Consider the following 12,735-nt stretch of genomic DNA (forward strand, 5'->3'; position numbering starts at 1 on the left):
CATCCCGCTGATGAGGAACACATGGTGGACATGTGGTACGGGAGAGCCTGACAGCGCTTGCACAAGCAGGGATAACTCCTCTGACCTTTGGCTTTTTTTTATTTCTCTGTCCCATCCCAACCACACAAAAAAGAGCCTGTGCCCCTCTGTTGCGTACTGGTCATTCTGGGATCGCCAGACATAAGCTGAAACCCTAAAATTTCAACAGGCAGCTACACTGAATACACACTATGGCTGAAAACATACGTTGAAAACGAATAATTGATCATTCTGCATCTCTCCCCTAACCAGAGCATTCAGAGGAACTTTTAGATCACACAGGTTACATCTGGATCAATTGGGGTAAATATGTCACAAAAACAACCAGTGATGGCTGCATTTCCCATCTCCTTTGTGAAATAAACTAACTCACAGCATTGCTAAAAAATACACAGTGGCAACTGTATTAAAGCATTAAGATATCTTTCTAAAATGAACAGATCATTTGTCATCTTTTCAAGACCCGAGCCTGGCTTAGAGTAACAATGAGATTCAACTTCAGCATTGTCCAACCTGATGACTCATCGAGAGCACTGCATTTACCAAGTCACATGGACTCGAGGGTGTCCAAGCGCAATACAGTCAGTTCTTCCTCCTTTGAAACCTCTGAAAAGTAAAACCGAATCACAGGCTAAGTGCTGGTCTGAGACCGCAGCAGCAGACAGACAGACAGATGACTAATGACAATCCACACAACACACATTTACTGACAATTAGAAACCAAATGCCGAGCCTCATGCTCTCTGCTTTTAGTCTTATGTGTACTGTAACGCTGGCAGGAATCTTGCAGTAAAATTAAATCCATTGCCAATAGGTCTTTCTATAGCTACATTCAATAGAAGTCCTTGCTAATATTCCAGACTCTAAGATTCATGACCTCTTACCTGTACAAGCTGTCAAGACATGGCATGACCTTTCTTTTATAAATAGGACCTGGATATGCTGTACATTCCTTTCAACCCCCCCACTGAATGAATAAAATAACACAGCAGCAGCAAAACACAACAAAATCCTGTGGAAGCAACAGTATTAAAATCACTAATAGCAGTAAGTTCTTTAAAATATAAAGTCAACATCTCATTAACTGCTTTGATAGTATGTTCATGTTTATTGTACAAGTATAACATAAAAGCACAAAATTAAGATGTTTTCCTTGTATTTAGCTACATCCATTTTAGAAACAATAAATCGTTTTAAAAATACTCCATTTCTGAAGTTGAAGGCTACACTCATCCCCAACGTATTTACAGAACAAGCAGAGCAAGTTGAACAAAGTTTAAATGCAAAATAAAAGGGGCAAACTTTCTGAGAAAAATGAATGTCTTGTAGTTACAGCGGCTACTCTTAGTGAACTGAGAAACTTCTGAACAGGCACGCAAGACCTCCAAGGGCATCTTGAGAACCCCTACTCCCAAGTCATGGCTCAAAAAACAACTCACGGGACAATATATTTTTCTGAAACGTTCAGCAAAATCCTCTTTTGTAAAGAAATATGATTAAAGATACACCAACATTTTTAAAGTGTGGTTATAGTCTGAGAAGTTAGTGTGTAAAAATCACACCCTCTTATTCAATAGACCTAGTTCCCCTGTTTTGATTCAGAGTCAGATCCGCTTGCTTTACTGGCTAAAATAACTTTTTACAACTTACTAAATTCCTACTAGTACTGTGAAACCAATTCAGTTCTGGGAAGGGGAATCAGATTCTCTTCTGGATTGGGCATCTGCAAAAGGATTATTACCTAAATCAACGCATACAATTTCTATTTTTGTGATGGAGAAACCAAAAAGAACCTGACTTATTTTCTGGATGCTGGTCAGAAAATGTTACTTTTATTTATGGAAAGAGCAGATCTGAACTAACAGGAAAGACATGAAGATCTATGCCTCACTTTCTAAAAGTCACATTATAGAGAAAAACAAGAAATATCCAAAATTTTTCCATACCATTCCTCAAAATATGTCATGAATGCAAAGGAAACTTAGTAACAAAAGTTTGCTAATAGTGAAAACTACCCACGTCCCCATCACAGGAACACCACATGTATATTCATCGTGTAGACAGCTGAGTCCAGCAAAGGGTTTTTGCTCCCTGGTCTGCCCTGAGTTGCTCCTCAAGATTTTCCTACTAACCTGGGTTATTGCATCCCTCCCTTCCCTACCAGTGGCACTGCTTGTGGGGACCACTCCCTAATGCACAAAGTAAAACAAACCAAGTTATCAAAGTCCTGCTGTTTAATCTATTAAAAGTAACACAACTCATTTTGACAACGTGGCTTACAACGTACTTGATCAGACACCCAGCTGGGGGCAAGCTGGAGCTGGTAGCCCCCTTCACCAGCACAGCTGGATCTGGAAGAGAACATCTGCCCACGATCTATCTAGTTTAGGAAGCTTTACACAGTGGAGTATCTGCCTATACCTGTGCCATTCCCAGCATTTCTCATTTAAAAGAAAAAAAAAATGCAAAAGAACCACCACAGAAGTGGCAGAGTATTTCAGATGCCAATTTGCCAAGGAGGGCAGTTTCAGAGAACAGAAACACTAAGGAAGTTACAGTGTGTTTATATATTATCCGCTTATTTAAAACAAATTATCAGCAGAAAAAAAATAAGGCAATACCCCAAGGCAACAGAAAGGAAATCAAGTGTATCAAAGCTATTCCTGAACTCCCATTACCTACCCACTTGGCAACGCTGACTTTTAAAATTATACTACACCATTCATTTTTACTCTCATGATGCAAGGGGAAAAGGAAGGAAAAAAAAAAAACCAAAACTCTCCCATCTTACCCCCCTCTTTTTATTAAAATATCTTAAAAACAGATCTGCATTGTTACTTCAAGGTTACTAATGTTAGTACTGCATATATTTATAGATGAGGTATTCCTTTCTGTCTGAAGCACAGAGGTACATGAGGTAATAAGTAGCTGGAATTGTCATGGTGATTTATTAACATATTCTCTAGGAGAAGCCCTGCACCTGCGTCTGTGCAGACAGAACACCCACGAAGGCTGAACTCACCCTTACACAGCCCACAAGATCTTAAAAGGAAATGCTCCAAATTTAGACCTGCTCTAACAGGTGTCTTTTACTGTCTCACTTTGCATGACCATAAATATCAGAGGTGGAGCAAAAAGCTCTCCATCCATTGTAATCGTGCTTTGAAAACAAATACCTTTGCCCTCTCCGAAAGCAAAGGCAGCAGCTATGGAATTCTCATCATTTCCTCACTCCTTCATCCTGCCAAGACCGAAGTCAGAGAGATGTCACTGGCAAAACCAGGCTCCAGGGATGAGCACATAACTATTTTTTTTTCTCTTCAAAAGGCCCTAAGCTGGCTCTGAAACTTCCCCAAACTGTATTTCTTTCATTCTAGTATCTCATCTTGCAGCTATTTGCCAAAGTGAATGACATGCACAGGCTGTTCAGGGCTTTTTATAAGCTCTCATTACCCAAACAGGGAACCATTTCCTTGAAAAAGCTTTCCCCAGCAGCATTAGTCTCTCTAGGCACCACCAATAAATTTGTTTCCTGGCCCATCCTGATGCACACAAAAACGTGCCTGGATGAATGTATTTGATACTGTTTTGCACTTGTTTACTGGAGGGAGGATGCTACCTGTGGGACTTGTCATCAGGGTGATTAACAGCACGGGGCGGGGGGGGGGGGGTGATGTGGAAGGACAATTTTAACAGCTGAATGGAAAGCTTTGACAGATTTGCTCTGGCAAGCAAAGGAGAAAAATCCAGACTCCTTTCTGTGGTGTAACAAGGAGAGGCATTCTTGAAACCAAAACGGCTATCCACAACTCACAAAATCCCCAAAACAAATCAAAACAACAAATCTGGAAAAGAAATCCTAGCCAAACTGAGAAAGAGAATTACAGGTTACCATGAACTTAGAAATCCTATTAAAACGTTTCATTCTCTAACACTTTCATTATTACAAAATGCCTGAGTCAAGAGCAAATAAATATTTAATACTCAACAGGTACTCAAGAGAATGTGTGTTTTCCCCTGTCCCTCCCCACCAGCTGCTCTTTTATGGCAGGAAAGTGAAGAGCGTGAAATCCAATGATAGGAAGAAGGCAAAGGTCAGGAAAAAGGTTTTTCTTCAAGGATTTAAATTAGCGTTCTACAGCTTTGGATGTTTTGTCAACACAACTTCCCTCCTGTGAGGAGGGGAAGCCAAAGGTCCTTTGAACCATTTCTGTAAGGGATCTAGATTTTTACCAGTAACAGGATTCCTAGCTTTAAAGAAAAGTTCATCTTCCTTTCCCATTCCTTTCACCACTCCCTCCCCTGTCCCTCGCTGCACTCCCCTCCTTAAAAAGGGAGACAAAAAAGAAAATAGAAAAAGAAAAGGATCTGAAGAGCAAAACAAGCACTGAAGGAGTTCTAGAGTTCATGTAACAAGACCACCATAGCCCTTCAAAGGGACCATTAAAAGCAAAACACACAAAAGCAACACCCTCGAGATGTCTATTGTATTTTACAGAGGAACAAATGAGTGCACCGGAAATTCTCCCATCTTGCCACAAAGTCTGTTATTTCATCAAAACAAAGTCGAGAGATCAAGAAACAGCCAAGATGGTAGCTGAAAGTCAGTCACTTTAAGTGATCCATGAAGAAAAACGAGATTGGGCTTGCTCTTCCCCCCCTCCCCCCTCCCTGCTTTACTATGATGTATTAAAAAAAAAAACAACTTCAAAGATCGTTTTAAGCGTCGCTTTTGTTTCTTACATGAGAAAGTCAGGGCTTGAGCAGGTCTAGACAACACAGTGGTTAAAACACCATTAGCTGCCAACACTTTGTCTTCCTAGAGCTCCCACAGTTGTTCCTACCCTGGAATTGCCTCATTTGAAAATATTTTGTAATTTCCATATACTATTTTGCTTCCCTCAGAGCTTCTCCAAGATGGCAGCTATACAACAAAGAGAGCACATGAGCATCCACAGCAGGCAGTTTCAGATGTCAGAGTCTCACCCAGGTGGATACTGGCCCAATGCTTCTGCCTAACGCTTCAAAGCATCTTTTTCTTATTTTTTTTTCTTCTTTTTAACACTTAGCAGATCTTCTCTCTGTGCTTCTAGACTATCCAATCATCTGTGGGCTTTACTTGGAGGGCGGTTAACACTTTACATTAGCTTTGATAGCTGTGCATATGGAAATGTAAGAAAGACAGTGAGACATACAGATTTTTATCCCATCTGTATATCATCCCAAACAGTTATGCTCAAGAAGATCTGCTGAAGACAATGTAACTGAACAGGTGTTCCTGAAAGCAAAGTTTGGCCTGCAGGATAAAGCCTGATTAATTTACCTATAGGGTAACAGGAATGAGAATCCTCTGGTTAGATGAACCTGTAAAATCAGAGGTCAACTAAGATCACACATGTTACAGCAATTTCTGAGTCGTTATATCATAGCCACCCACTAGTGCTAGGAGAAAGCCATAAAGACAAGCCCGTGACTAACAGCAGATAAAATATTCCTCCCTAGCCCAAAACAGATCTATTAGTCTTCATTTGCACAAAAACACAGAATGCGACAGTGCTGAATTTCCTAAACTATGCAGATCAGCTGCTATGTATGTACAGAAGGCTTGTCTGCAGCTTAGTCCCTGCCATGTCCAAGAAAAACCCAGGAGAGAACCAGTGGGAACACGCTGGGACAGGCTTTTTCCATCACAGCATTTAACACACGGCTCACTCTTGACCACCTTCCTTCTAGGGTAATCCTTAAACTCCGGCAGAAGAGAGGTCATCTTTCCACGGGCCCACAGCACCTCCCCTCAGATCTCATAGTGGGATGTTCAAGGCAAAATTACACCTAGCTGTGGCCCGCAGCACACACCAGAAGCATTTTCACAGAAGAGATTATCTGAGAGCAGACCCCAGATGTCCACATCCTTGACTTACAAGGTCCACATGGATGAATTTCCCATCTCTCAGATGGCTGCCCTGCAGGTGTCTAATCTCACAGAGGTGAAAGTCTGTCAGGCTGGGACAGACTACAAAGGCTGGCCTCTCAAGCAGCAGGCAGAGCTTTCCACAGAACATGTCAACCAGTGTGTGTCTGAGAAAACTAAAATCACTGTACAGAAGAGCATAAAGAACAACAAGCCATCTTTCCTTCTTCTACTGATGGATACGAATTAAGCTGTGTGAGAAGCTCTGCTAGTCTGGTGTATTTAATAAAATCATCCAATTCCCCAGTGTAGTTTAATGGTGGATATAACATGGATTCTCTAATGAACCGTTTGGGGCCTGGAAAGACAGCTGAGGGTTTGTGCCTTATATGCAGAAGAGTGTCATGAAATCCTGAGAGCCTCTCCCAGATACTCTGTAAATCCATTTGGGAGTCGGCCATTGAGACTAGCATTTCATTTATGGACATAGGCCTACCACTTCTGACTCTCTGAATCTAAACTGTATCTGAACTATAGCAACACTGTCTTCGTTTCTAGGAGAGTTACCTTTTCACCCATTCCTTTTCTTTCTCTGGAATTTTTCACAATAAAGGTATCAGACAAGCCTATCAACTGGTTGTCATGATGTAATGAATAATAAAATACTGTTTCCTGAATATCACAAAAGCTGCTTTTCCTCTTCCCTTCTCATCCTACTTTGTCTTTAACCATCATTCCTAGTCCACAGTTATTTCCCCCCATTACAAGTTCAGTTTCTATTACAAGGACTCATAAGCTTACTTCTGAAGGATGGATCTTTTAATGACAAGTTCTTCATCCAAGTCAGCTTCATTAGCCATGAAGAGCAACCTTTTTCCTGTGTCATCCACTCCAATGAAGTCGCGCTGCTCCACTGAAGTAGAAAATCAAACACAATCATTATATAACCCTGGCTTAATGCAGGCTGGAAAGACAAACGGGACCACCAACCATCCCCAAAATACTAGCTTTCAGACTAATCCAGCAAATCAACGCATTTGCAAAATTTATCCACAACATTTATTAATTTTTTTCAGTCAGGGTAGCTGATGTATATCCTGACATTCAAAACATTGGCCGTGCAAGCTTTTTGTATCCTTTTAATGAAGATGCCAACTACAGGTCCTGATACTCCATCTTGAGCTGTGCTTTCCTTCTCTCTCTTTTTTTTTTTTCCTAAAAAAACCCAACCAAAAAACGATAACAAAAAACCCACCCCAAAACCAACAAATCTGCGAGCTGAATTTACACAACAAACCCAAGGCAAGCAGAGAGTTCTTCAAAATCCACTGCTTCTTCCTCATCATAAATCACTCCACATTAGAATGTGGTGGTCTGGAGAGGATTGATTTCAGTTACAACATAACTATTTTGCAACTCATCTCTTATTTCAGATAAATACTGATAGCGATAGGAAACCTAAATCACATACCCAAACACACATAAAGTATAGATTCTAGGACTCCTACCATTGATGTTTCTGGGTGGGTTCACTTAGTTTAAATACCTATTTATAAAACTGCCAACCAAGAGAGTACCTAATAGTCACGTGTATTACCGGGGCAATCCCCATCTCCTGCAATCAGTGACTGTGCATCAACAGTGACTTTGGTCTACTGAAATGTAAAGCATTTATTCTTGAACAGTTTTCCACAACATCTGAATACAGAGGTGGCAGTTTATTCTAACTTGCACTTCACAGTATGTTCCACCACTCTGGTGGCAACTAGACACTGGTCTTTACAGGAACACAGACTGTACAAGAAAGCCATGGTACAGTTCTAACAAAAATCTATGTTCTCCCACTAAATACTATTATTTTGGGCCAAACTGGCAAATATTCAATCTCTTAAATTCTAAGCCTTTAACCACATTGGAGTAACAGCATGCCCTATAAGTAGCTGATTCTCTAAGATCTTTTCTCAGACAAACTCTTTTTAACCCTGTTTTCCCCAGTTCAGCCTTGTCTCTTGTTTTCCTTATATCTGTTCCTTCAGAGTTACCATAGCAATAACCACTATCAAAATACAGTCAAATCTACACAGCTGTTGAAAGTTCTCCTACTGGCAGCCTTTGATCCAAGTGATCAAGCATACCCTCTTCAGAAATCCCCCCCCATCCCCTCTCAGAAATTAATCACACAGCAAAGTAGTACAAAAATAGGCCTGAACATGTAACACTATGACAAATTAAGTAGAATTTGCATAAAGCTCACTTACTGTAAAAACTCAGAAATAAGTCTTGAAAGCAGTGTCGATTCTCATGCTAAGGAGAGTGATGAAGTTTTGAGATTAGGGGCTAACTGATCATCGCCACTGCCACCTAACCAGGCTCTCCTGACAGGCTAGAAACACAGCAGTGGCCAGTTTTCCTCCACCAAGGTACCAACACTTCCCTCAAAGTTCAGGTCGTGGCTGTCCACCTCCAGACTGTTTTACAGTGATGTAACATATGACACTGCTATAGCAAAGCTCTATGCAATAAGAAAAAGGGGGAAACTTGATGAAAACAGGACCAAGTACATAACTGTCACTAAACTGGTTTCTCTTGCTCGTATGGATAGGGAAGAAACAGACAGTGAAACCATCTGAGTGCGCTATTTTTTTTGGTAGTGGATGCCAGGTCAGGTTTTTCCCTGTACACTAGCAGTAAATAGTACTACTTGTGTAATTAGAAAAGACAAAACCTACTACTAAAATCAATTACCCAGAGATACAAGAGTCCTCTTTCAAACCACACTGGCATTACTTAGTGAGGAAAAAAATAAATGGAAGAATGAATACGTAACTCGTTTACAAAATCTCTGCAAGGAAAGCATGAGGAAAAATGTTAAAGCTGCAGTGATGGTAACTAAAAAAAAATGTTTAAAGTATAAAAATGGAATGCAGGATGTGTCTTGCCTCCTCACAATAGATAAATGATTTGAAACAGCTATTGCAATTTATTAATTACCTTAGAAATTAGATCCCCATCAATTCTGAGGGCTTTAATAACCCAAAGAAATCATGACATCACAAGAGAATGGAAGTTCAGCAATTCGGTGATGAGAAGAAATAATTTTCAGTCAGATTTTCTAAAATGCTTTCTAATCAAACATAATTAATTGACACGTGGGAAAAGGACACCTTTGTTAAAGATTCAGTATTCCCACCCCTTCAATTAAAGGGAGAGAATTCACACGATGCAGCCTGCAAGACCACCAAGAGGTCTTCTGGCAAACACAGGGAATACCAGCGATGACATGCCTGCTGCTTTCAAGACAAGAAAAACAAGCAGGAAAGAGTCACCATCTTTTCTGCCTTTCTTTATACACAGAAAGGTTCAGACACTCTTTTCCACTCAATCCCTTGCAGGTCATCTTTAAGCACATGGCTCCATTCTGGGTGTCTGAATTCCTGACATACACTGTTTATTTGGGTTACTACCATTCACTAGCACTCTGGTTTTTCTTTCTTTTTTTCCTTTTTTTTTATTTTTATTGCCAGGTCTCTTATTGATCAATTAAAAAAGCCAATGAGATTATTATTGTCAATATATGATCCCCCAATTATAAAAGCCAATGAGTTATGTCAAGCATTTCAGGAAACCATCAATACGAATTTATAGCTGGTTAACACTGCAATTCATACTAATTAAAAAACTGTTCCTCATCTCATAGTTCTTGTTTAATAATATCCCGAAAGCAACAACTTTACATCAGATTCCTTGACATATGTGAAAAAAAAGTCTTGTTGCTCCTTTTCAAAAAATGAATGAATTTGTAGGAATAGTGAAACAATAAATAAGCTGCCAAAACACCTAGTGGCTCATCAGGACTAAGGATCCATTGCCCAGTGCTAACACTGGAACAGTACAGCGCAAGTACCTATATGTGTCACGATTCAGAGAAGGAGCTAATAGTCCACATACTATGAAAAGCTGCCTGACACATTCCATGTTAGTATCTTGTCTTCAGTTGCTTCTAAGTTTCATCAAATTTTAACTGTTTTGGATGAAATTTCCAATGCCAGGTGCTTGCCTTAAGAGGAACATTTGGAAAACTTCAGCAAAACCAGTTCAGCTACTTCTAAAGCTACAGAAAAAAACCAAACAACAGTGTTAAGCCTAAGCTTAAATGGTTAGGTGGCCCTTCCCTTGAAAAGCTCTGGTATTCCAGGTCTTTGGGGAAGCAGCATGACACTCAGTAAGTGCTGCTGACCTGTGTATCAGGAATGTGCTTTTTGCCATCTGACTCCACTATAAATCTTTGAAAAACCTGCAGTTTCACATGCTCTTTCAAGACCTGTGTTTTTGCTGCAAAAATTTCTGCGTATTTTCATTCTTAAGGAAAGGTTGTTTCAATTCCTCAGCTCCTAGAACTGATCAAATTGCAGGTGCCATCTAATGTCTTCTGTACCACCGGCTGGTACAAGCAAAGCATACAAGCCATGAGGCTCCACAGCCATGCTGTGATGACTGCTCCAGGGGGAAGAGCTTGATCTGTTGTGTTTTTGCAACCTGTTTTTTACAAGGAAATAGAACTTATAAGCTCACAATGGTGAGGGGAAAGAAAAGCGTAAAAACAAGGACTCTGCAAGACGGAATGGAAGGGAGAGACAGTAGTCCCTGAAAACTGGTGGAAATTGGCACTGTCTGTGAAAGGACACTGGACCACTGAAACAGGAATCAGAAGAGAAGAAAAAAGGTGACTATGGGCAGATAAATGAAGCAGGTCAAGATGAGAAGTCACAAGTGGAACAGGGGATGGGACTGGTAGTGAAAGAAAGAGTAATATATGAGAAAGAAATGCCAGACTCTTGACACGGATCCTTGAAGTAGGAGACTAAGCAAAGAGAACAAGAATGGAGGCTAGTGGTGGCAAGAAGCCAGCATGGGAGGAGAGGCAGGGATAAGCTAGGACAACGTTGACAGCAATAGGGTGCATTCAGTCAAGTAGGAATGAAAGGTAGGAGGGTCCGGTGCTTCCTAAAATGTACTGCCCCTCTCCAGAACATGGAGAAGAATCCAAAATGCCTCAGTCTCAGCACTCCCCTGATTTTAGCAAATGACTGAAAAAAGTCTGGTAGGGTACATATCTCATCCGAGGCAGTTCATAGGAAACAAGTTACTAGAGCTATCCGTGACAGCTCAAGTAGAGCAGCTTTGAGTGGGAGACCTTAGCATCCAGCCCCACAGAAACACACTGTGGGTGTCAAAACACTTCCACATGATGGAATTTTAACGTTTTTAAGTTTGGTCTTTTACAGATCTGAGAAGTCATACACTAATTTTAACAAATCACATAGGAAAAGTAATGCCACAAAGTCAAGCACACAGACATTAAAAACCAAGCAAATTAAGAATGTGTGTGCAATTTGATATGTTTACTTTTATGAATAGTCTTCAGATGATCTTGTTTATCCTCAAAGACCTCCTTGCCCCCACCTTGTGCACTCAGAGCTCACGTATTGGGCAGCTCTATGATGTTTAACTATAGATCCATTAGTTTACAACACCTGAATGCTCAACTCCATGGTTGCAGTAGTGCTCTTGACAATATTCTATGTGCCACTATCACGTAGATTGCCTTTTAAAAAACAGGGAGGTTTAGAGCTGTTTGCAAGTGCACGTCCTAAATGATTTCAGCCCTACTATCCTTACACTTTGCTCCAGAAAATCTTTTCATGGAGAGTCTAGGCAGCTTTCTTTTAAAACACGTTTGTTCCAATTTCAGATGCACACGCAGTCCAACTGTTGGCTTGCATTTCACTTCTCTCTCAAACAGTTTGAAGCTACAATTTCTTATTTGTATTACTATAGTGCCTCTGATCTTTAATCGTGGACCAGTACCCACTAAGTGGCAATAATCAAGTCTCAGCAATTTAACAGATATCATTAAAAGAAAATGAGAGGTATGGTATGGGAACAACTGTATGGTATTAAGTACTTTTAGCATATAAGTAAAATGGGGATACTAGCCCTGCCCTGCCTTACAGCAGTGTTGTGAGAATAGATACATTAAAGATTACAAGGTACTAACTAAGATATTATGGTAAGAGGGACAAGATAAGCATCTAACAAAGTCCTTGAAATCAGTGGGAGTTTTGCCTAGCAAAAGGCTCCTGGATGTGATCTCAGAAGAGTAATTCAGTGCAGAACACGAGAGGGGGGAATTTCTAGAAGTATTTGCTACCCATCTAACGCTGTCCCTACAGTCAGTGGTAAAATTCCCAGCTATAATCTGGTTGATGCTTAGTGCTCTTGAAAAACCTAACAGTTTTAATGTTCATATGTAACAAAAATCTAGGGTTTGATCCAAAACTCACTGAAGTCACCTGGAGCTTTTCCCTTAACTCTTGTAAACTTTGGATCAGAGCCTGCAAGATTACATGAGTCTAATACTTAATTGTGAGCTGGAAAAAACCAAGTCACACCCCCAGCAGGGAATCTCAGGAAAAACATAGGGTACCCGTACCTTTTTTATTTCTTTCGTTCTGGGATTGACAACTAAATGTATCATACATACTAGTAGTTTCTCTATCATTTATTAATAAATAAATATCTGTATTCTTATCTACATACCTGGCTTTTTTTTCCCTTTCTGTCCTGGTACCACTTCTGTGGGTTCATGAGTTTTCTTCATCAACATGGAGAGAGTAGCATCATGTGTCCGAAACAGATCCACAACTTTATATAAATCAACATCTGTTATCAGATCGCAGCTCAACACCAAGACATCAGTCTGTGAAATAAAAAAAAAAAAAACA

General features: G+C 40.2%; 1 protein-coding gene across 3 annotated transcripts in view; it reads right to left on the reverse strand.

Annotated features, from left to right (window-relative positions):
- EIF2B3 (eukaryotic translation initiation factor 2B subunit gamma) overlaps positions 1–12,735 on the reverse strand; it is a 102,894-nt gene that overhangs the window by 68,792 nt on the left and 21,367 nt on the right. For 2 of the 3 annotated variants that reach the window (XM_054211175.1, XM_054211174.1), the window contains exons 4-5: positions 12,551–12,710; positions 6,752–6,863 (exon numbers count right to left, since the gene is read on the reverse strand). In XM_054211175.1, coding sequence (XP_054067150.1) covers positions 6,752–6,863; positions 12,551–12,710 — 272 coding nt within the window. Of the gene's footprint in view, positions 1–582; positions 646–6,751; positions 6,864–12,550; positions 12,711–12,735 lie in introns of all 3 variants that reach the window. The other variant, XM_054211173.1, reaches the window with a different exon arrangement.

This window comes from Rissa tridactyla, chromosome 8 (assembly GCF_028500815.1).
Source record: "Rissa tridactyla isolate bRisTri1 chromosome 8, bRisTri1.patW.cur.20221130, whole genome shotgun sequence".
NCBI lineage: Eukaryota > Metazoa > Chordata > Aves > Charadriiformes > Laridae > Rissa > Rissa tridactyla.